Source organism: Cygnus olor, chromosome 17, assembly GCF_009769625.2.
Source record: "Cygnus olor isolate bCygOlo1 chromosome 17, bCygOlo1.pri.v2, whole genome shotgun sequence".
Taxonomy (NCBI): domain Eukaryota; kingdom Metazoa; phylum Chordata; class Aves; order Anseriformes; family Anatidae; genus Cygnus; species Cygnus olor.
The window spans coordinates 15,471,045-15,495,676 of record NC_049185.1 but is presented as its reverse complement, the minus strand read 5'-3'; the positions used below and the strand labels follow the sequence as shown (position 1 = coordinate 15,495,676).

General features: G+C 40.6%; 2 protein-coding genes across 10 annotated transcripts in view; one reads left to right on the top strand and one right to left on the bottom strand.

Moving 5' to 3' along the window:
- Nucleotides 1-6,824, top strand: part of KREMEN1 (kringle containing transmembrane protein 1) — a 36,985-nt gene extending 30,161 nt beyond the window's left edge. For 2 of the 5 annotated variants that reach the window (XM_040576658.1, XM_040576654.1), the window contains exons 8-10: nucleotides 1,422-1,506; nucleotides 2,069-2,273; nucleotides 5,954-6,824. In XM_040576658.1, coding sequence (XP_040432592.1) covers nucleotides 1,422-1,506; nucleotides 2,069-2,231 — 248 coding nt within the window. In that variant the 3' untranslated portion in view covers nucleotides 2,232-2,273; nucleotides 5,954-6,824. Of the gene's footprint in view, nucleotides 1-1,421; nucleotides 1,507-2,068; nucleotides 2,274-5,269 lie in introns of all 5 variants that reach the window. The other 3 variants (XM_040576656.1, XM_040576653.1, XM_040576657.1) reach the window with 2 other exon arrangements.
- A 3,927-nt stretch (nucleotides 6,825-10,751) lies between these two features.
- The window catches only part of ZNRF3 (zinc and ring finger 3), a 114,098-nt gene continuing 100,217 nt past the window's right edge, over nucleotides 10,752-24,632 (bottom strand). For all 5 annotated transcript variants that reach the window (XM_040576649.1, XM_040576648.1, XM_040576651.1 and 2 more), the window contains 6 exons: nucleotides 22,782-22,913; nucleotides 21,840-21,950; nucleotides 20,412-20,579; nucleotides 17,399-17,501; nucleotides 14,372-16,117; nucleotides 10,752-13,611 (listed from right to left, as the gene is read on the bottom strand). In XM_040576649.1, the coding sequence (XP_040432583.1) occupies nucleotides 13,568-13,611; nucleotides 14,372-16,117; nucleotides 17,399-17,501; nucleotides 20,412-20,579; nucleotides 21,840-21,950; nucleotides 22,782-22,913 (2,304 nt within the window). In that variant the 3' untranslated portion in view covers nucleotides 10,752-13,567. The remainder of the gene's footprint in view (nucleotides 13,612-14,371; nucleotides 16,118-17,398; nucleotides 17,502-20,411; nucleotides 20,580-21,839; nucleotides 21,951-22,781; nucleotides 22,914-24,632) is intronic.

The window sequence follows — 24,632 nt, the reverse complement described above, 5'->3', positions numbered from 1 at the left end:
GCATATCAGAAAGATATTTATTTACTTTGATTTGTTACTTACTTTGAATAAGTAGTAAAACCAAATGGCAAGTGGAAGTACCCTCCTTGCTAGAATCGGTTTCAGTGACCAGGGCATAATGTAGGGGTGGTAAAAGGTGCTGAAAAAAAGTGCAAGAGTTTACAGAGTCTGGAATTAGCCTGAATGCTACGTGCAGCCCAGTTATCCCAATTCACAAAAGCCAGAGCAAAACTACAGAGAGGGCTAGGCAAAAGTGAAGCAGGTTCATCTTTCAAGAGATGTCACTGAGAGCTGTTATGTGTCTTGAGCTCATTTTCCAAGACATCCCTTCATTCAGGAGTTTGTTAAGTTGCAAATAACTGAAGACCGGAATATCATTATTGGTCTCATTTATCTTTAAACTACCTTGGGCACCTGCTTTTACATATTGATGGAGTTAGACTTTGGTCTCTCTATGCACACTCTAATAGTTCTGTAATCCTGAAGCTATGTCTTCATTCCTGAAGTCTAAAAATGTGACTGCACGTTAGCTGCAATACCCAAATTAGACAAATTATATACTGATATAAGTGTAACTCCTGGCATTCCTGCATGCAGCATGGGTTGGAGACTATGGGACTCAGAATGAACAAGTGATCTAATAATTTAAAAATATGTTCCCCTCCAATCTCAGTCTTTTAAGTAGTTCAGATGTTACACTGTGTCAAGCTATTCAAGTCCTGCTTGACCTGATGGTACCAAAAAAGAAAACTAAACTGGAATGCAAAATACAATGCCCAAGAGCCTTCAGCATAAGGTAATAAAATAGGAGAGCACAAATACTGATCAACTGTCTCAGTAGATTCTAGAAAGGAAAAAATAAACAGTGATTATTTTCATAATCACTGATATAAAACTAGGCCACCTGCTTACAAACATTAGAGTTACTACTGGCAGCATATATTCTAGTATATTCCTTAGTCTGCTTTTTAATATTTCCTCTGAGTGAGTTTTGTTTACTTTCATAGGTATATTAGAAAATTTTATTGGCATATGCTTTGGATTTTTGCAGTTTTGATTTTTTACAGGGAGTAGTCCTCCATGGGAAAAAACACTCCAGACTGAGTTACACAGTTTCTGCCAGTTGTTTCCTAAAGGCTTAACGTGTCTTCAAATTACAGCTTTGAGTAAAGCATACAAAGGCTATGTGTTTCTTTTCTGCAGTATACCTACTTTAAAAATTGTAAGTAAATGAATGCACTGAGAGTTCTCCTCTCCTCTCCTCTCCTCTCCTCTCCTCTCCTCTCCTCTCCTCTCCTCTCCTCTCCTCTCCTCTCCTCTCCTCTCCTCTCCCCTCCCCTCCCCTCCCCTCCTCTTCATTCCCTCTCCTCCTCTCTCCTCTTTCCTTTCTCCTGCTTTTTGTTTTCGTTTTTCTTTTTCAGAGTGGACAATATATAGTCTCACGGCGCTGCTCATCCTAAGTGTTACAGCCATATTGGCAAAGATATTTCTCCACATTAGCATGAAGTAAGTGTGAAGCTCTGTACCAATTCTGGTACACCTAATTTCTCTGCATTACGATACTGTGAAACTAGTCATATTTAAAATCAAGTTATATGTTACATATTTGTATCCACAATAGGATACTAATCAAGCACATTTTAAAAAAAAAAACCTTCCCTGTTTGCTAGGGTAGCATCTACTTACTCATTGACTGAAATGATGGGTGAGTTTTGAACAAATCATAAATGCTGTGTTGTATTTACACACCACAAACTAACTTAAATATACAAGGACATGAATTAATAGTAATTAGTAATAGACTATGTACAAACAGATTAATTTAATTGCTTTCATTAGGGTAGCAACTATTATAGCAACAGTATGCCTTATTTGTCATTTGGTCCAAAAAGCAACCAACAAATCCTTCAAAAACTTATGCAACTGTGTACCAAGTAGAAAAAAAAATATGGTCACAAATATAGAGGAACTCGTTAGCATTATCAGTGCAGCAATAATGCAAACATACTAATAATAGCAGCTTCCTGTGCACCTTAATACTTATTGTGAACTAACTCTTGTTTCTTAGATCCCATCAAACACCATCTGCAAATGAAATGGAAGATTCCAATGAGGTTACTGCTGCTGGTGAGATCTGGAGTATATTTTACCAGCCATCCACATCAATATCCATCTTCAAGAAGAAGCTTCGAAGTCAACAAGATGATTGCAGTCCATTAGTGGGAAACTGAAGTGTCTTTTATTTTACAGGAACCAATCTTCGTAAAATCCAGGTGATTTAAGAATAATCCTTTTTTTTTTTTCTTCCCAAACTCATACTTGTCTTCCAAAAAGTCAATTTCCAAAGGCCTTTGAAAGACTTTGCTTGATCTGCTGTTTTCTTGTGTATACTAGTGATGATGGATTTAATTGCTGCAATAATTTTGAAATATTTGGTGCTCATCAAACCTGCAGTACTGTTAACTGCTGCCTTTAAACCAGTGCACTTAAAATACAAGTGAAAACCTGTAAAATTCAAAATATCTCACAACCCTGCCAAAAGGAATTGAATGAGTATCTGCAGGTTGAGGACTTTTTGTCTTCCTGTGTCACTGTATTATATCAGGCCATTTTAGTCTCTTTATTCTCAAGACTGAAGACAGAGGTAGATACTGATAACCTGTTCAGCTGCCACAGAAGCCAGAGCTTATTTGGCTTTAATGTAAACATCTCTAAATGGCACTATACAGTAAATTTGGAGTAAAAGACTGAGGAACTATCAGGCTGGTTGCCAATGCTCTATTTCTAGATTTTTCTGTTTCTACAAGCAGAGATACACAAACAAAAATCAAATCAAATTCAGGAGGCACACTCTCAATGGAGCTTCAGCTGCAAATGCGTCATTGGACTAATTCTCACTGGGTCAAGGTGTGCATTACACTTATAAACAAGTATGTGTGAGCAGTCAGATTCACCAATGGTTATGACAATTTTGCTCATAGAGTGTTCCTTTCAAAAACTATCATATGCCAGTCTGCAGTCCTGCATTAACTTTGGATGTGAGTTTAGGACTTCTTAAAGGATTGTTCAAAGAAATTATAAATGAACTAAATTTTTAGATAGTGAGGCTAACATCAATTCTCACTCCAAGGTTAAAGGTATTAATCCCAGCAGCCTTAAATATTTACAGAGTTGTATTCTGCTGTCAACACCTATGCCAGGCTGTGCATCAGAAAACATACACAACAGTTGCCTTGATAACTAATGGTGCGAAGAAAGTGTTTCCCTGCCTGCAAAATTAAAATGGCACTGCATTTTTAAGACTAATTATAGAACTAAAAGATCAGTGGGGATCTGATCTGTGAAATAATTTCTATTTGGTTATAACAATTAGCTATTTTTTTCTCTTTGGTAGAACATCTGTCTACCTAAATTGCTCAGACTTCTCATCCCACCACTGGGGATCAACAGTGAGTCTTTCAGCTTCAAGTCCAGCTCAGCAAGATACTTAGGAAAAACTGACAATACAGGTCAGATAGGTAGACTGGAAAAGTTTGCATTAGTGAGCAGTTCCTTAAACTATGTTAGAGAGACATTAAAGTACAGTAATTCCAGTTAGAACAAAAGGAATAAATATAAGTTTAAGCATACCAATACTCTATACACCAGACCTGTGGTCTGAGAGCAACAGCTCAATGCATCTGCAAAAGATAATGAAGAAAAGTAAGATAACTGACACTGAGTTTGAATTCATTATAGTATTTTCCATTCTGTTTTTAAAATCTAAAGTCCCTCTCTTCATGGGGACTATAGTTTTCCTTCAAAAAATAGGGCATCTAAAAATTAAACAATGAAATATTGTGCCTTACTTGCCATTCTACATCTAGTCTTTTACCTGAACTGAATTACTTCCAGCTTCATTTATGTACCATAGATGATTGCCACAATTGCACAATAAGTTCTTAATAGAAAAAGGACTTCACTAAGCCAGCAATTATGGAATTGTTTAAATCAAAATCAGAATATTATGGAAACATCTAGCACATATTGCATGAACTGCTGGAAAGGTTACAGGAAAAAATAATTACAGTATTGCCAAAAATCAAGATAGGAAGTGTTGTAAAATATGCCAGTTCTCTCTTATGTGTCATCAGCTTGGACTAAAAAATATTGTCTGTTTCAGACCCAATGAAAAATTTAAAATTGCCTTTTTAACAATCTGTGTTTGCATCATGCTGTGCAGTGAAAGAATCCGTCAAAGATTTGTAGTGAAGCAAATTAGTTTACTTCCTCTAGATGGTTATTCTGATTCATTAATGGACAGCTAGGAGGGAGCCACAGAATAAAACTAGATCCTTAGGAGTTAAGTTACGAGCACATTTTGAGGAAGCTTTGTTTTCTTATCAAATGTTCTTGAGCAGTTCAACATATACAGTCAAAGGAAAATTCATACAGCAGTTAACTAATGCTGATAACCTGAAAAAACATAAGGAGCACCCCATGACTGATTTCTACCCCCTGCAAAAGGAAAAAAAAGACAGAACATTTTTTACATCTCTTTTTCAGTACGGATTTTAATTTCACTATTAAATTGGAGAAATCCCTTTACAAACAACAAGAAAAAGACTGATGATACTAGTGCAAAATTTAGAGAATCTAGAAACTGAGATTTTTGCATCAGTTCCTCAGCTACTTTTTAAATAATTAAATATTTCATGTGCCTTTCTTAGGGAATGTTTCTCTTATTCCCATACACAAGAGTCAGAAAAATAGCAGTTATAGCAGATCAACTGGCCATGTCAACAATGAAAGACTAAGCTTATGGTATTGCACAGTACATTGGAAAATGCACTGAAAAAAGTGTCAAGGAAACTATGTTCCCCAAAGTCTTTCAGATTGCCCAGTTCTAGATACCTCTTCTACTAGGAAACAGTAATAGATAGAAATGCAGCAAGAGGGTCCTTGTAGCACTTCTTACTATATGTGCCTGAAACCATAAAGAACAGGCAGATCTCTGAAGTGTATTTTTTTTCAAAACTTGTAAACCTAGCACAGACACTTCAGTGGTATGGTGGTATATGGCCAACATATACCATATACATTCATGCAGCACTTTATGATGTTTGCTATAAGGCTTTGGTAGAGGAAGAAGAAAAGACTGACACGTGCAACTGTTGTAATCCCACATGATTCAGCACACAGCAATGCATACCCCTATGACATTAGCAGCTGAGCACTGACAGCTGGATGATGCACATAGCTCTGAATGTCATCATGTTTGTGTTTACAGCACTTACTTCAACAAATTGAAAATAGCTGCAGAATGGGAATTTCTCTGGAATTTTATCTGAATGGCCTTCCAAACTCCTACCTAGTAGTTCTCTCAACAGGATGGACAGGCTGCAAATGTATTATTGGCAGCATAATGTATTATTGGCCACAACTTCAAAGGCAACTGTTTTGACAATACCATCATGAGGAGTTGCTTCTCACATACACACATTCCAGCCCCTGCCCCCTTCCACACTTTGTTGTGCTGGTATGCCTGGCTATGTGGTAGTGCAATAAACTGATCAGGTTAAAAATTACCATCATTGTTTCTTCACTCAGTTAGACTAGAGTAGTTCATTTGGAAGGGACCTTCAGAGATCATCTAGTCCAACTTCCTGACCACTTCAAGACTAACCAACAATGAAAACATATTATTGAGGGCATTGTCCAAATGCTTCTTGAACACTGACAGGCATGGGGCATCAACCACCTCACCAGGAAGCCTGTTCCAGTGTTGGACCACCCTCGCGGTAAATAAATTTTTCCTAATGTCCAGTCTGAGCCTCCTCTGGCACAGCTTTGTGCTATTCCCTCATGTCCTGTCATCGGTCACCAGGAAGCAAAGACCGACACGTCCCTCTCCATTCCCCTGCTCAGGAATTTGTAGCACAACGAGGTGATCTCTCAGCCTTCTTTTCTCCAGATTAGACAACCAGGCATCTTCGGCCTCTCCTCATAGGGCATGCCCTCCAGCCCTTTTATCAGCTTTGTTGCCCTCCTCTGGATACTTTTAAGGACCTTAACATCCTGTTTCTACTGTGGAGACCTGAACTGTACACTATATTCAAGCTGAGGCTGCACCAAGACCAAACATAGTGGGAGAATCACCAGAAGTGACTGGCTATGCTGTGTTTAATGCACCCCAAAGTGCGATTTGCCCTCTTGGCTGCCAGGGCACACTGATGATTCATGTCGAGCCTGTTGTTGACCGGCACCCCAGATCCTTTCCTGCAGAGCTGCTCTCCAGCCACTTGTCTCCCAGCTGTTACTTTTAGCAATGAGAAATTCTCTTATCTTGCTTATTGGGTGGTTTCACAGAAATGTGAGCTATCTTAGCTATGGGGAGAATAAGCCATAGGAAAAAGATAGGAGTGCACCAAAAGCAGGGGCAGTGAGTACTTATGGATGGCACTGCCACTGTAGCATTTTGTGAAACTGCCTCTTAACTTTATGCAGCATGTCAGTTACAGTAGCCTACAGAATACCTGGACTTTGGATGGTAACCAGCTGGAAAGGTGGCCTTCCTAATTCAAAATCTACTTTAAAAAAAATAGGTTTGTTTGTTGACTAAATGATTTTATATGTACTTTTGTCTTAATATTGTTATGTTGGAGGGAAAATAGAGACTGTAATTTAAAAATGTGTTATCTGTTATCATAGTAATATATATATTTATATATGTATAGGAAATGCATTATTTAATACAGCATATTATGCTTGTATCTTGCTAACATTTCATAGGAAGAAAAGATGTTAGTTTACATTCTGAGAAAAAATAAATATTTTATACATTGTAACCACAGTAAAATTCAAAGATAATTTATTGATGTATATATGACAGAAAAGCACTGAGAATAGAGTAATGCAGACTCTCAATTTTGTAGCAGAATAGGTGCTGATGAAACAATTGCTTAAGATGCACTGTCTTCCTTTGAATCTCAAGTCTATATTGTAATAGTATTTGGCCGTTCATCAGATTCTGAAAATCCATGTGCATATATTCTCAGGACCATTTTAACATCCAACACCTTCATCTGCTTTTTCAATCGAGCATTAACAACATCATCTTATTTAAGACATGTTTCTGACAGTTTTTCTATAGCCAGTAAAGTTTTGAGGAGCTTTAAAAACACTGCTTATCCAGACAACCCAACAGTATTGCAGAATTATGGTCTCTGTATTCCAAGCTCCCCAGGCAATACTATAAATATGAAATTTTTTACTGATAGCCCTGGAAAATGAATCTACTTTCTGTATGAGTATAGGCCAACACATCAGCAGATGCTTAGACTGCCACTAAATGAGCAGGACTAGCTATTCCAGTTCAATCTTCTGCTTAATAAGCTTTCTCAGGCAGTGGAAAAGACTGCCAAATATTTTCTAGTGCACTACTTAGCCTAATGGAAAGGTCTACTACAAAAACATAACTCCTGACAAACAGTTGTCCAACTATTACTTAATAGCCTGCAAAAAAGTGTTTCACAATCCTCTGATGAAATACACTTCAGTGATAGTTTCACCTGAAAATTATTCTAGACATTTTTGAACAAAGTTATCATTCTACTACCTTGAGATCTTGAGAGTGAAAAATATAATTGCCTTCAGATTGTGTCATTTTTCTATAACAATATCCCCACAACAAATACATTTAACACAACTCATATTTTCTCATCTTTACTGAGCACTTGTGCTTTGGGATAAAATTAGGCATTCTGAATCTCAGTCTCAAGACAATTTACTGTAAATCCAAAAGATATCACATGAACCGAATACGACTGTCAAGAAAACAGAACAAATCAAACTTGAAATGACTCACCACCGAAACATGTGCTGTGCCTACATGTGGTCATCTTGTGTTCAACAAATGGCTGTAATTAACAATTATAAAAAATTAAATACAGTGAATTTCTGCATGAGTTCAGTTAGCAATGCTACACTGTAGAAGAGTGTTGCATAGCAAAGGCAGAAGCACTGTAGTTTACCAGTGGATTGTTTGCTGTGGGGGTTTGTAAGACTATTCGAGCTGAAAATGAAGAGGATGATTACATATGGAAAATATTTTATTGCTTTGAAAGGCTATTCCTGATGTAACAGCATATTGAAGTTTTCAGATATGTTTTCAAACTGTTAGAATTTATTATAACAATTATTTCAGGGTTTTCTCTACAACTTGTAACATCATCATGTTGCTAGCTAAAGGTAATGCTGTTTTCATTTTCTTGCAAAATTACTTTATTCTTTCAGTAATTTGTCCTTTGACCAAAATAATGCTACATTTGCTCACAGGAAACTTCAGCTTCATTGATGTAAATGTCTAAATACCAGTGTCAGGTACCAAAATCATCTCCAGCTCCACCTTTTCATGTCAGGACTCAAACTCTTATTTTCGTTTCGAAACGCTACTGTCAAACAGGCATTGGCCTCTTCTTACGTAGAGGGTATTGCTCTGCTCTCCTTTCTTGCCATTAGGGTTCAGACGCCTCCTAAACCTCTGTTTATTCTGGGAACTGTTGCCTTTTTTTTTTTTTTTTTTTTTTTTTTTCCTAAGCAGCAGTTTCATTCCCCAAGAGGGAAATGTATTCTTTACTCTGAAAGAAACACTTTTTTACTAAGTTGTGGAAGCACAGAACCTCTATATAAGGTATCTGATTTCAGGTATACTGTTGTCTCCCTGAACAAAGACTTAGGGCAGGCTGGCTCCAATTGTATGAACACAGGCATATTTAAAAGATACTCTTAACACAAGGATCGTAAAGAGCTTGTAGGCATAGAGAACACCCATAAATGCTGAGCACTGTGCTCTGCATGCACTACTGTGCAAAATATCGATAACCACCTGTCAGTATGACAGATGCACCCTATGTTGCTAAAGCAAACATGAGATAATATTACAGAAACACCAAGTATTTCTGTAATACACAATCTCATTAAGAATATTCTGTTCCTTCTCTTATTTTCCTACATGGAAGGTCCATGTAGGTTTACGGTGCCCATAGACTCTAATTTTGCCACAAAGTTATTCCTTAAATACTTAAAACCTCAGCAACAAAAAGAACTTCCCCTTACAAATATATTTTTATAGCAACTATTTAGTCATTAAGAAAAAGTCACAACTAAGAAGAGACAGAGTACCCCCCCCCAAAAAAAAGTGCCACATTCAAGTTAAGCAAAAAAGGGGCATTTACTTTGAGAAGTGAACGTGACTTGCCAGTGCTGCTTAGTTCTCTCTTGCCTGTTGCTCTTCCATTATTCTGCCTGTCTTCTCACACAGACCAGGCTTTCCGATAGTACCTGAGATAAGGATGCTAATTGATCCTCATGATAGAAGGATTCCGAGCACATCAGCAATGGTGTTTTCCCATACAATACAGATGGTTGGAGAGAATGCTCTCTTCTTGGGTGAATTCTGGGGTGAATGAATTACAGTGCAGTTGAACAGACTTAGATGAGAGGTGGGGAGTAGTCCAGGGAATTACCAGGTAAACATCTTTGTGAGATGGAAGAAACTGAAGGAGGAGATTGGAAGGGATTTTTTTTTGTGTATTGCTGTATCGAAAATAATAACATATAGAGGCAAATGATTTCAACAATAGCATATATACGTATATCACATATATATGTATGCACATGGAGATTGCTGTCCTCTATCTGTTACATACCTGCAAGCCACTCTCTTCTAATGTCTTTGGTCAAATTATGCCCTCTGCCGACAAAATGACTGATTTAAATTTCAGAGGAGCCTGTGATTTCATGATCCAGGGTATGGGCTTGGATCTATCTTGACTATTCAACATCATTTAACATAATTTATCTACTTGCATCATGCTGGCTCAGGTCCTGAAATAGTTCTAGTTCAAGACAAAAGATTATTTTTACCTGAAATTAAACCAGAAATAAGTTCCTTTGCTACAGGGAACATGCAGGCTCCAAACATAAATGAGGATGCCTTCCAGCAGGTGTGTGACACTCAGTTGTGATTCAAGGCTTCAGTGGCTTCTATGACCCCCTCAAAGAGCCTCCATACTATATAGAGTCCCAAATGATACCTTTTTAGTTAAAAACTACCACCTTGCAGCCTGAGCTTCATTGTATTTCCTACCGTTTCCTTCCCATGGCAGAGCTCTTAACCCCATCTTTTCCACAGCATACTCTGGTGTGCTAACTTCCCAACCCTTCTCCTTTCCTTCTGTGTCCTATACCTTCCTTCCCCTTTCTTCCTGTGTAGTCTTTGTTTTCCTTCAGTGAAAATGCCTAGCTTCCCCCTCCTCAACAGCAAGATCAACCAGGTGTGAGTAGAGACCCTAAATTGACAGGTAGCCCCATGCAACACTGATAATGGGTGAGACTACCTGGGGACAGTACTAGGAAGGAGCTAAAATTGTCAAGTAATAACCTTATACTATGCATAAAACCATGTAGATAAATAAATCTGCTGGATATTCAAGTGTGGCACTTGCCTGGAAATTTAATGGCCCTGAAACAGAACATTGCGGGTTGCTTCCAAAAAATCCCACTTACAAATTTTTTGTGATCATTTTTGTTAGGATCTGTATGTGTGTGTATGCATATATTTGTTTACCTATTATTAAAAACAAAACAAGACCCCAAAACAAACAAACAAAAAAACCCTGCTGTTGAGAACAGTCCACCTAGGACTGTACTTTGAGAAGCACAGCTGTGTCCTTTCCCCACAAACAAGAAGGACAACTTCCACATGTGTAGGCAATAAAACTGTATTTTTGTGTGTTTTTGATTTTTTTTTTTTAATACAGACATTTGTACACTTTCTTACAAAACTGCAGCTAACTACAACTTTTCTTAAATCATTTTTGGTCGGCAAGTACTGTAAAATCTTTGTGTGCAATTATCATGTATTTACAGGGCCTCATGTTAGTGATTTTCAATGATTATTACAATAATGTCACACACTCTCAACATAAAACATGGCTTAAGATAAATATATTAGTAAATAAATATTCTGAGAACATATTTCCATAAATGAAATGTGCTGCTATACATATACAGAATATATACAAGATGTTTTCTAGCTTTTAAAACATTTTAAAAATGGTAATGAAGGAGAAAGAGCCCTTTGACCATATTACAAATCTTTACAGCAAATTTTATACAAAACAATTTTAAGTGCTATAAGATAACTTTTAAAACATTTTAAATAGTGCCTCATGAGCCAAACACAATGACAACTTTTCATGTAAGTAGTAGAAAGGCATTTTGTTATAAAAACCATCTATCACGGCCAGCTGGCCTATAGATTGTAAAGACACATACAGGTAGCAGGGAATTAACTAAATGTTGAATATAAAACCAAACACGGAAACCAAGTGTAGGTTGGTAGGTAGGAAACCAATCTGTATGGTAAGGCCTGCAGAGACTGTTGTACTGGCAAAGATTTCCACAACATGTGAATGAGACCAGTACATCCAGGAACACCATAAGCCAGAACATTCAAATACCTTTTTTTATAACCACATTTTACCACAACATGCTGTGCAGTTACAGAGTACAATGCATTGTAGATGGCCTTAGATAATGCCGCACAAAACACCAAGCAAAATAACCCAGGCAGTACACCATAACTTGTAAAATGATTTTCTTTTGAGTGGAGGAAGGAGAAAGGTAAGACTTTAAAAAAAAAATCTTTTAGAGTTTATTCTCCCAACACATACCACTTAGTACAGTCATTCAGAGAATGAGTAAGTTTTCAATAAACTTCATACACAGAAAATGTGTTTATTTTAATTATTATTTCAATTTTATACCCAGATATTGTCTTATATCAATTCTCTGAATAGCTGGATTTGGTTGTTCATTTAGAGAGACCTAATGTGAACTCCTTTCAACACAGGTTTTTTTTCCTAATTTATTGAGTATAAAAAGTAAAAGTAAACAAACGTATTTGTTGTTTCTTGGTTATCTGCTTCTTTTAAAATATTTGGGATTATAAAGAAAAGTTAACTTTTCTGGTTCTCACAATTAGCCCAGTGCTGTCAAGGACATTTTGTTTGAAAATGTAACATGAACTTTTTTTCATGTCTTTTAAATATCTCCCACGTGTACTGAACTTTAGTCAATTTTTTTTTTGGAAGACTGGCAATGTGGGCATTAACTAAGCAGTTTCCCTTTAGGAGAATTCCTGCTGAGAATACACCAGACACTGTGTCCTCAGGCACATGCAGCATGACAGGCAATTTAAACCATGCTATCTATGGTAGCCTCTTACTCAGAAGCCGCTGTTTCCACAGGAAACAATTGCTATCAGAAGTGATGACGTACATTATCTCATAATAACAAACGTCCCCACTAGTACAAGAACAAAAGGATGTGCCCAGGCTAATGGAGTACAGAGAACACTCTGTACACAAGACAAAAATGAAACACAACTAACTGGGCCCAAGAAACCTTTAAAACAAATCAATCTATGGAAGCTACATCAACCACAGCAAAGAAGGAAACAATGACTAAAACAAGTCCTCATTTTCCCACGTGTACAACGGGTGACAAGCACTGCTTCCCTTAGGCATGCTTGCAGGCTATAAGGAAACAAGGCATCAGACCTATTCCCAAAATGAGCCAGGCAAGCTACAAGCCCCCCTGCAAACTCTGTTTTCCTGCATATGCCAGCATTTTTCACATCCAGAAGAGGGGCTACAAGTGCCTGAAAAACTTCCTATGAAAGGCAAGATTCGTCATCTACAAAGGTTTCACCCTTTCTAAGCACTTTCTTCTACCATCTGTTTGAGGGAAGGGCCCACAACATTCTTCACCAGTCAGAAGATACAATGAGGTCTGTGTTTTAGCAGGAAGTGGGAATGAGAATATTCTGAGCTACCTGTTTCGGTACCCCCAATCTGTTAAAACTAAACACAATGGCAGGAGACCCTTCCTAGCCAAATCATCAGAGCAGCATGAAAGGCGGGGAGGGGAGAGGAAGAAGGAAACAGTCCAATCCTTCACCTCCCTCAAAATCACTTGTATAACTTGTTGGCTACTAGGATTTGCTACTAGGATTAGTTGGTATCTGAACATCCATTCAGCAGCTGTATCCCTCTGGACTACTTTATTTCAAGGTGCTATCTGGTTTCTAAGGCAGGTGTGTAGCCCTGAGCTTATCAAAAGCTGGACTCCTTTAAGTAGGAGGTAACAGCATCTACACATAGCCTGGCTTATTTAACAGACCATGTTACTTCTCAGCAAGAGCTGACATAGTCACTTCTAAAAAGAAAATATAAATAACACTTTGTCATTAATATAGAAATGGCACTAGAGCTCAGAATGCTCCATACCATGTCCCACATGGGCTTTGCACACCAATGGAGGCCTGAAGGCTTCAGGCAAGACGGAGAAAGGAGATCAAGGTGATGTGGACACAGAGGAAGAGAAAGTGGGGAAAGTGGGGGAGGGACTTCTCCACATTACCACTTTTGTGTGTTTGTCAAAGCTTAAAAAAACTGGAGTCCATGAGAATTTGGAGTCTTTCATAAGCTCCACTTCTCCACCTGGTGTCATCTGGACAGGTCTAATCACTGATCCGGCTTCTCTCCATGGGATGAGATCCAGCACCTGAAGGATAAAGAAATAGTAACTGGTTAAAACTAAGGAAAATTGCATCTAGAATATTGCATCCCATTTTGGGGCCCCCAGAACATGACACTGGCTGAGTCAAGTTCAGCAGACAGACAAGATGCTCAGAGGGCTGAAGAACTTGCCCTTTGACAAGAGGCTGAGGGAGTGGGGTTTATTCTGTCACCAGAAGAGAAGGTGTTGGGGGAACCCCCTAACAGTTTGCAACACGTATGTGGTGAATGTCATGGAGATAGAGCCAGAGTCTTCACAGTGATGCACAGTGGACAAGAGGTAACAGGCTTTAGCTGAGACATAAAATGTTCAGACTGGATCTAAGGAAAATCTTTTCACCACAAGGACAGTCAGTCACTGGAACAGGAGCCCTGAAACTCTGGCAGTTTCCATTCAAACCTGCCAAAGCTGTCAAGAGTAGCACAGCGTTCCTGGCTGTGAGAGCTCTAATGGGGACCTGATACTAGCAATCACTTTTCACCCTCTCCTCCCTTCCCCACAAAGTATGTCTATGAAAGCTCTCAAAGTTAGGTGGTAAACTATAATCTATCCCTCTAGCACTGGCCAAATAAGTACAGGTAACAGGAGAGTAACACTCTTGGGTGAAGAATTCGTTGATAACCCACTCTTAAGCAAAAGATGGCAGTAACCTTTATGTCTGCATATACCTGGGAAACTAGCAGGGATCTTGCATATCATATGCTAGAACAGAAAGGCAGAGTAATGAAAAAAGCACACAGATTACCTGTGGTCTTTGTGGTCACTGTCAGCTTCTGGAAGTTCGGAATGGGACTAGGAAAGAGCATTCTGGCTTCCTCTTCCTGAGAGCAGTTCTGCTGAAGGAAAGATGTTGCCTCGTAGCACACCTCCCTCTCATCCTGTACCTCTCCTATACCTTGGCAGTGCAGGTAAGTATCTAGTTCAGGTGTCCCATCCCAGGAACTACAGCTACCTGTGTGGGTCCCTTGGCACTCTGTAGGTAGGATCAGCTCACAGTCTCTGTCTTCAGGAATGATGGGGATGCGTTGACCCAGATCACATATACCCTTATAGCAGCTTGGCAAGGTGTCATCAGGAAGCGTGTACTGCACATTCACTGCATAGTCTTCTGTATAGCAGCCACCACCTCCACTGCCACTGTTGCTACTACAGGCTACCTGCTTCTCTTCATAGAAGCAACAGGGCAACCCTTCGTATTTCACCCCATCTGTCCTATGCAAGTGGTCTGAGTTAATACTGTACAAGCCTTGGGTATTCCCTGACTGTGGTTCTATCCCTGGGCCACATGCCCCCCACAGCGGAGAGCTCAGGAAGAGTGCACTACAGTCAGCTGTCCCATTCCTAGGCTCCAGGGCAGAGTGCTGGAGTTCAAGGCAGCATGCACATGCTTGCTCCATAAGTGGCCCTGCTATCTCTGGATTCTTCCAGTTCATTTTAACATCCAAAGCAGCACCAGGAGCAGCCTCAGGTCCTCCCTCTGAGGTAGTGCCATTTAGATCCCTGTGCTCTAGTGAGGAATTACTACTATAGTTCATATCCATGCTGCAATTAGACAGTTGGTCCCCTGAGGAAGAAGCTGGCACAGGCCGGCAGTCAGCACCCACCAGACTGCGAGCATGAGCTGGAAGCTCGTCCTGATGGGGGCCCTCCAAGAGAACAATTGCACCCCTGTTTGCACCACCAACCTCACCCACTCGGCAAGGGCTCTTACTGCGGTAAATGTATGGGTCATAGTCACTGCTCAAAGAGCTGCGGAAGGTGGAACAGCTCCCATAAACACCTTGGTTGCTGACCTCAGTGCAGTCAACCATGGAATCACTAGAGGAACAGTGGCACTGACCAGAACTGCTGCTGCTGCTGTCACTCCCAGGGCAGTCAGCCAAATATCCACTGCACACTGAACGATGACCATGATAGCAGCTAAAGCTGGAGGTACTGCCACTCTCCAAGCGAGATGAGGGCACTACGTGCACCACAGGAGGGAAAAGCATGCTGCTACCAGGCTGAAAGGCACGGGAAGGACCCTTTGAGGAAATGCCAGCTGAAGGCTGTCCATCTTGCTCAGGGTAACTAAGGCCTTGGAAGTAGTAGTGCTGATACATGGTCTCATATTGGGAAAAGCATGCTGCTTTGGAAAAGTTGCGCCCTCCAAACTTGGGTCTTCGGAAGTTGTGAGCTGGAGAATAAGCCCTATGTTCCAGGCTACAGTGATGTGTGTTTAAAGCATGGTCCAAATGAATAGGCTGATAACTTCGGATATAGGCTGCAGACTGGGCTTGGTAGAGGCTCTGTTCACCATGTCTCTCAACTGTAAGTACCGTGATAGGGTTTCCATGAGGGTCCATGCTTGTCCGGGTGGGATATGCTGTTATCTGGTTTGCTCTGTGCACTCGGCCTGGGTAATGGACAGGTAGAATCACCCTCTGCTGCCGGCTGCGTGCTGAGTTGATGGATTCCAGACAGACTGGACCTGTGTTTCCTTTCTTCTGTTCTGAATGTGAGAAGTAAGAGTGGAGAAGTAGGAGTGCAAGGGAATAAAGGTAAAAGACTTTATGTAACAAAAGATATTGTTCTGAATTTAGTTGCATTATGCATACAACAAAGTTTAAAAAAAAAAAAAGTACCAACATTTTGCGGAAAAGAAAAAATACGAAAACTCTCAAAAATAAGTCAAGAGCATCTGTCTGAAAGCCTTTGAAAAACTCAACTGTATTTGCATGAAAATGAAAAAAAAAGTAAAGTAATTGCAGATACTGTTCTTGTATATGGAAAGTTTTTTTGCTTACACAGTAATCCTGATCTTGCAGGTTAAGAGCATGGCTGGTAGTCATTGCTTTTGTTTTCACCTTACACATCTGTACTGGGTCTGGCTGGGATGTAATTAACTTCCGCTGCAGCGGCCCATACAGTGTTATGCTCTGTACTTGTAGCTAAAACAGCATTGATATCACACCATTGTTTTGTCTATTGCTGAGCAATTGCTGGCACAACATCAAGACTTCCTCCAACCCCCAACCCAAGCCAGTAAGCTGGAGGTGGGCAAGAAGTGGGGATGGGACATCACCAGGGCAGCTGACCTAAACTAACCAAAGGGATATTCCATACCATATGATGTCACACTCAGCAATAAAAGGTAGGAAAGGGGAAGGGGGAAACTCTCGTTATGAAGATGTCTGTCCTCACGAAATAATGCTATGCGTATTGAGGACCTGCTTCCAGGGGTGTGGCCAAACATTGCTTGTTGATGGGAAGTAGAGATATTTTTTTTTCTCTCTCTGTGCTACTTCACAGACTTTGCTTGCTTTTTCCTTTATGTTTCCTTTTTTTTTTTTCTCTCCCTTCCAGCACACTTTCTTCTACCCCTCTTCTGAGGAGGAGGGGCAATGAGAGAGCAGTTGTGGTGGAGTTCAGCTGCCCAGCAAGGTAAAACCACCACAACATAAGACTTTTCAGACTTACCAAAAAGAAAACATATTAAATTATTATTAAATAATTCTATTAAACTTATCTGTCCTAGTTATGCTCATAGGTCACATGCTGCCCTCTGCTGGACATAGCACCCACATGGAAAAGATGGAATTGTGGCCTGTTATTTCAGGGTATGTAGTCATTTTTTAAAGAACTTACCCCTAGCTGTATTTCTAGGGTTGCATTACAATAAATACTATGGGCTGTATGGAGATTTACATATAGGCACTATTTCATCTTGTAAGCTTCGAAGTCCATAGTGGGTGACACAGCTGAGTATCTGCACCTCAGCAGCAACACTTACCTATGATGTTATGACGGCAGTGAGGACAGGTATGATGCTGCAGTAACCAAGGATCCACACATTTCTTGTGAAATCGGTGAGTGCAGGGAATGACACGCAGCTCCTACAGGAACAGATAAAGGGACATGAGAAGTACTGGTGCCTAATGAGTGAATCCTCGCAGATTATTCCTACTTTTTTCAACCTAGCTACTGAACAGATTTGGAGTTCCTAGTCTCCCCAGACTAATTCCTAGTCTTGAAGCAGAAATCATTACAGATCTTTGATCACTTTGACTGCCCATTTCTGAAACACCTTCATTTCCAACATACCTTTTGTGAAATGAGTGAATCAAAAATGCACAGTATTCAATGTGAGAGCATGATTAAACTTACACATTGACATAACTGTTTTCTGTTCAGTTCTCCAGACCTCCCCTTCGCGTTCCTTATAACTGATTTGCCTTTTTGACTACCACAAAGTACTGAGTTGCTTTCGCAAAGGTATCTAGAACATTCTCAAGATCTTGCTCCAGAATGGTGATGTTCACCTCACAACCCATCACCATATACATGCGAAGCTACCCTTTGCTCTTCCCTTCCCTATGTGCATCACTTCACATTGAAGTTCATGCATGAACCTACTGTCCGGTCAGTTTTGAAGAGCCTTTCTGAAGTTCTTGTCTGCCATCATCTTTGCTACTCTGACTAATTTCCGATCAGCTAACTACATTAAATTTCTACAAGCTACATTAAATTGTAGCTTGTAGCACTCAAATATTGCACCTTTAAAGAGTATGGATCTTTTATGAATCATTTCAGACTAAAATGTCCCCAACTCATTTTTAAACAGAAGTTTAAAACTTATTGACTGCTTCTATTCTAAGGCGCCTACCTTCTATTTCATCCTTTCATTACTTCGACTGTATAGAACCACGTCAGAGAAGGCAAGCATTGACATCAATGCAGAGATGCTAACTAGGAGCTGAAAACCAGTTCCTAAACCTTGGCAGGAACCCTGCTTCTCCTTTGGTTTCTCAGTAGTACTGTGTACTTAACACTTTAAAGACAAGGTACCATCAAAGCTTGAGAAGCAAAACACAAAATGTACCATCACCTTAGATAGCACACAATTTGTTAAGAATACCCAGAGAATTAAATGCTGAGGCTACCCTGACTTCTTTACCTGTTCTTCCTAAAAAAAGCAGCTTGATGGAAGTATCAACTTGAAAAATGAGATCCCTCACCTCTCACAGAATCATCTAGGTTGGAAGAGACCTCCAAGATCACCGAGTCCAACCTCTGACCTAACACTAACAAGTCCTCCACTAAACCGTATCACTAAGCTCTAGATCTAAACGTCTTTTAAAGACTTCCAGGGATGGTGACTGAACCGCTTCCCTGGGCAGTCCGTTCCAACGCCAAACAACCCTTTCAGTAACTAAGTTCTTCCTAATATCCAACCTAAACCTCCCCTGGTGCAACTTTAGCCCATTCCCCCTCGTCCTGTCACCAGGCACGTGGGAGAATAGACCAACCCCCACTTCGCTACAGCCTCCTTTAAGGTACCTGTAGAGAGTGATAAGGTCTCCCCTGAGCCTCCTCTTCTCCAGGCTAAACAACCCCAGCTCCCTCAGCCGCTCCTCATAAGACTTGTTCTCCAGACCCCTCACCAGCTTCGTTGCCCTTCTCTGGGCTCGCTCGAGCACCTCCATGTCCTTCTTGTAGCGAGGGGCCCAAAACTTAACACAGTACTCGAGGTGCGGCCTCACCAGAGCCGAGTACAGGGGGACAGTCACTTCCCTAGCCCTGCTGGCCACACTGTTTCTTATACAAGCCAGGATGCTGTTGGCCTTCTTGGCCACCTGAGCACACTGCTGGCTCATATTCAGCTGACTATCAACCAGTATTCCCAGGTCCTTCTCTGCCAGGCAGCTTTCCAACCACCCATCTCCCAGCCTGTAGCGCTGCTTGGGGTTGTCGCGCCCCAGGTGCAGGACCCGGCACTTGGCCTTGTTGAACTTCATACAGTTGACCTCAGCCCATCGGTCCAGCCTATCCAGATCCTCCTGCAGAGCCTTCCTACCCTCGAGCAGATCGACACACGCACCTAACTTGGTGTTGTCTGCAAACTTACTGATGGTGCACTCGATCCCCTCATCCAGACCATTGATAAAGATATTAAAGAGAACAGGCCCCAGTACTGAGTCCTGGGGGATGCCACTAGTGACCGGCCTCCAACTGGATTTGACTGCATTCATGACTCTTTGGGCCCGGCTACGAAGCATATGCCAGTCCAAGCCAAGAGCAGCCAGTTTCTCAAGGAGAATGCTGTGGGAAACGGTGTCAAAAGCCTTACTGAAGTCAAGGTAGACCACATCCACAGCCTTTCCCTCATCCACCAAGCGCATCACTTTGTCATAGGAGATCAGGTTCGTCAAGCAGGACCTGCCTTTCATAAACCCATGCTGACTGGGCCTGATCGCCTGCTTGCCCTGCAAGTGCCGCGTGATGACACTCAAGATAATCTGCTCCATGAGCTTCCCTGGCACTGAGGTCAAACTAACAGGCCTATAGTTTCCCGGGTCAACCCTCCAGCCCTTCCTGTAGGTGTGCGTCACATTTGCTAGCCGCCAGTCGACTGAGACCTCCCCTGATAGCTAGGACTGCTGATAAATGATGGAAAGCGGCTTGGCCATCTCTTCCGCCAGTTCTCTCACCACCCTTGGGTGGATCCCATCCGGCCCCATCGACATGCGTACATCCAAGTGCTGTAGCAGGTCGCCAACCATTTCCTTGTGGATTGTGAGGGCCACATCCTGCTCCCCATCCCCTTCCACCAGCTCAAAAGTCCTTTAGATTTTCATTGGGAGCTGCGGAATGCATTTGAGGCTGAGCTGGCTACTCAATGGAATTCATCTGGCAAATGGCACAACCTCAATATACAATTCATCTAACAACCAGCCATATATCACAGTGCTAAAGTAAATCAGCTACTTTCTCAGTTTACACTGAAGAAACCATCTATCCTTTACCTCCCCATCAATGTACTTCTCCAAGCAGATGGCACAGTCAGAGGTGGAGCTGCTACTGAGTGTATCCAGTGCACCACAGCTATCTTCCCGGTGCCCCTTACTTTTGGACTTAAACTTCCTGGTCTCCATTTTTTCCAGTGCTTGCACTGCAAGCCTGTTCATGGAATTCTAGAACAGAAGAAGAAGAAAAAAAAAAAAGGCAATGCTGCTGCATATGAAACTGTAGTGTAGTAGCAGAGAAACACTGCCATATCAAATTAATGTATCTTACCAAATCACATCAGGCCCAAACTAAGGTACAACTTAATAAATGAAGCAGAGTATCCTAATTAGAATTTAGATCAGAAGCCTCATGAAAAGAATGTATGCCACCTGCAGTAGTGAGAATGATGAGCTGCTTTGGACTGAAACAGGGTGAAAGTGCTCACAATTGGGATATGCTGCAACTGTTCAATTGATAGGCAACAACTATACGAGGCATCATACAGGATGTGGTCTGGTGCTTTTTAAAACTGTAAATATTGACTGTAATGCCACATTATGCTGCTATGACCATATTACCAGAAACAGTACTTCAGACAGGGATTAAAATGAAATGCTACTGAATGAACTGCATCATTCCCCCAGCAATTCAGTAAGATCAGTAAGATCTTAAGAAAGATCAGTAAGAAGAAAGATCATTAAGAAAGATCGGATCAGTAAGAAAGTTAGGAAGGGGATGGATTACTTTTCACTATAGAATTTATCATCTCTCTTTCTGAGACTCATACTATGTGCTGTTGGCTCATAACATCTTTGAACTCCTACTCAGCATGTCCAAGGCAATATTTCTAAACATCTGTTGGGCTTTGCATTCCTTTTACATGTATATCCATGTACTGGACTGTTTAAAACTACAAACTTCTATTAGCTTCCATTTGCTTTCCCTTTCATGTTTAACAGGACAAACTCAAAATATCTCATCTAGAGTTACTCCTAAACAAACTTTTTACCTTGCAACCTTCTCCGATGAAGAATCAAAAGATACTATTCTATTGAAAAGAGTTGTGATTTCTTCTCATTTATTCCTGATATTCTCCTCACAATACATCATTTGAGCTTGGACTTCAGTTGAAGCACACTAGTGTTACTGATAAATCAGCCTCTGAAAAAACAGAAATGCTCTTCCTTCCCAAAGGCTAAATGGACTGCTTCTGTACTCATTTAATTTCTGCATTTAACTGAAGAGACATTACAGGTCAATGTAGCTATCATTTAAAGACATTTCCAAATCTTTTCAAAGGTCTACATCTGTGAATAAAACCCTTTCCACAAAGATGGCTATTCTAAGTTAGTGTCCTGCATTCCCAAAGGCAGAAAGTAAATTCTACGACAAAGTAAAAGAAGGCAAATTTCAGTATTCGATAAATATACCATTACTGCTCTTACCTGACTACGTCGCTGTTTCAGTTTGATCTTGACAAGAAGAATGAGGCAAACAAGAGACACAACCACAAAGAAGGCCAGGAAAATTCCCATATCAAAGTACTCGGTGGGTTGCTTAAAAATCAAAACAAAAATATTTTGTACGTGTACACAGTGACAACGTCAAAATTCAATGCACTCTGTTCATTAACTAGGATTCTATGAGACAAAACCTGGAGTATCTATGTCACTGCAATTGAATGAAATACACAGAATGCCAATCATGAGCTGTCAGATTCACAGTGTCTCTGAACTGATCCTACAAAAAAATAAAAACTTTTTTTTTTTTTAACTGAATCACACTAGTACAAATTTTTATGGGTTATTGCTTTCCTTCTATATCTAAGCAAGTAAAAATCAATATGAGTCTTCAGTGATGGCACACTTCTCACATTTCTTAATGGAAATAGTCCATAACAATAAAACAAAAGCAAAATGGTAACTGGGTCATCGTTGACCTCTAGCTTTGTTCTTCTGTAAACTACATGCAGTAGTGTTCAAAAAAATATCTGGAAAAACAATTTTATATTAAAATTACAAATATCAGATATCAAATAATTAACCCATGTTTAAAACACCACACACAAAATATTAGTTAACATACCTACTTGATGTATCTGAACTACCAGGTGTGTTTAATAACTAATTTATTTAAGAAAAAGGAAAGCCTCTATTATATAATTTTTAGCTGTTTATAAATGTAGAAAAATCTATATGAAAGACATCAGGTGTCACACTGTGGAAACTACACTTACATCCAGTGTAGCTACTTGGTCACAGTGCAGTTGCTCAGTTTATTTAGGTCAACAGAATTTCTCATCTATTATTGCCAGTGGGAGCATCAAAACAATGTCACACTCAGTGCACAGCAGTGTAATACCTCGATAAAGTTTCTTAAAGACTCACCCGTGGTGGGCGATGCTGAATCCTTGCTCGTGCAACTTTCTGCTTGTTAACTATGTTCATTAGCTTGACAGCATCAGCACCCTTCACATATACCACTGGCCTCTTCAGAGGGTCTTCTAAGCCCTGGTTCAGCTAAAACAACAACGATAACAAAGAAGTCTACTCAGAAGGCACATTTCAAGACAACTACCTTTCTTCTGAAATGCCTCACCTCTGTGCCTGGGAAGATCATGGAGCAGATCCTCCTGGAAGACGTTAGGACATGCATGAGATAAAGAGGTGATCCGAGACAGCCAGCACGGCTTCACCAAAGGCAGACCTTGTCTAACCAATCTGGTGGCCTTCTATGATGGAGTGATGGCATCGGTGGACAAAGGAAGGGCGATGGATATCATCTACCTGGACTTGAGCAAAGGCTTTGGTGTGGTCCCTCACCACATTCTTCTGGATTTGAAGGATGGACTGTTAGGTGGATAAAGAATTGTTCAGCTGGTCACAGCCAAAGGGTTGTGGTCAACGATTCTATGTCTGGGTGTAGGCCAATCACAAGTGGTATCCCTCAGGGGTCAGTCTTGGGACCGGTGCTCTTCAACATCTTTATCAATGACATAGACAATGGAATCGAGTGCACCCTCAGCAAGTTTGCAGATGACACCAAGCTGAGCAGTGCAGTCGATACAACAGAAGGAAGGGATGCCATCCAGAGGGACCTAGACAGGCTGGAGAAGTGGGCCCGTGAAAACCTAATGAGGTTCAACAAGACCAAGTGCAAGGTGTTGCACTTGGGCAATCGCAGGTATTTATACAGACTGGGTGAAGAAGAACTTGAGAGCAGCCCTATGGAGAAGGACTTGAGGGTCCTGATGGATGGATGAGTAGCTGGACTACTGTGCTCTTGTGAGACCCCACATGGAATACTGCGTGCAGGCCTGGGGCCCCCAGCACAAGAAGGATGTGGAGCTCTTGGAATGAGTCCAGAGGAGGGCCACTAAGATGATCAGAGGGCTGGAGCACCTCTCCTATGTAGAAAGGTTGAAGGAACTGGGCTTGTTTAGCTTGGAGAAGAGAAGGCTCTGGGGAGACCTCATTGCGGCCTTCCAGTACTTGACGGGATTGTATAAACAGGAGGGGGAATGCCTGTTTATGTGTGTTGATAGTGATAGGACAAGGGGGAATGGTTTTAAACTAAGACAGGGGAGATTTAGGTTAGAAATTAGGAGAAAGTTTTTTACTCAGAGGGTGGTGAGGCACTGGAACAGGTTGCCCAGAGAGGTTATGGATGCCCCATCCCTGGACGCATTCAAGGCCGGGCTGGATGCAGCTCTGGGCAGCCTAGTCTAGTGGTTGGCAACCCTGCCCAGAGCAGGGGGGTTGAAACTAGATCATCTTTAAGGTCCTTTTCAACCCAGGCCATTCTATGATACTGGTAAATGGATGGAAGAGTAAAGGAATATGAATGTGGAATGGATTCAAACACCCATTGCTCTCTTCTAGCACAAACTAAAGTGTTCACTTAAGTGTGAATTAAACTTTTAGTGTCAAACTTTTGAATTAAGCTGGTTTTTACTGAATAAAACTAAGATGTGAGGATAAGCAAATGTTATTTCTGAACAGCAGCTTTAACTAAACTGTACTAGGTGCCAGTGCATATATTAATACTGTCACATGTTAAAACCCATAAGGAAGAAGAGTAAAAATCTTCACATTCCAATAAAAAATTACCTTAGTATATTACCATTTTATGAACTTTTGATTATTTCAATTTTGCAATTTTTTTATTCGCATACAGTTTTTTTAGCTTCCTGTACAATCTAATGTCAAGAGTATGAATTCCTGTCTTCTTTGTTCTTT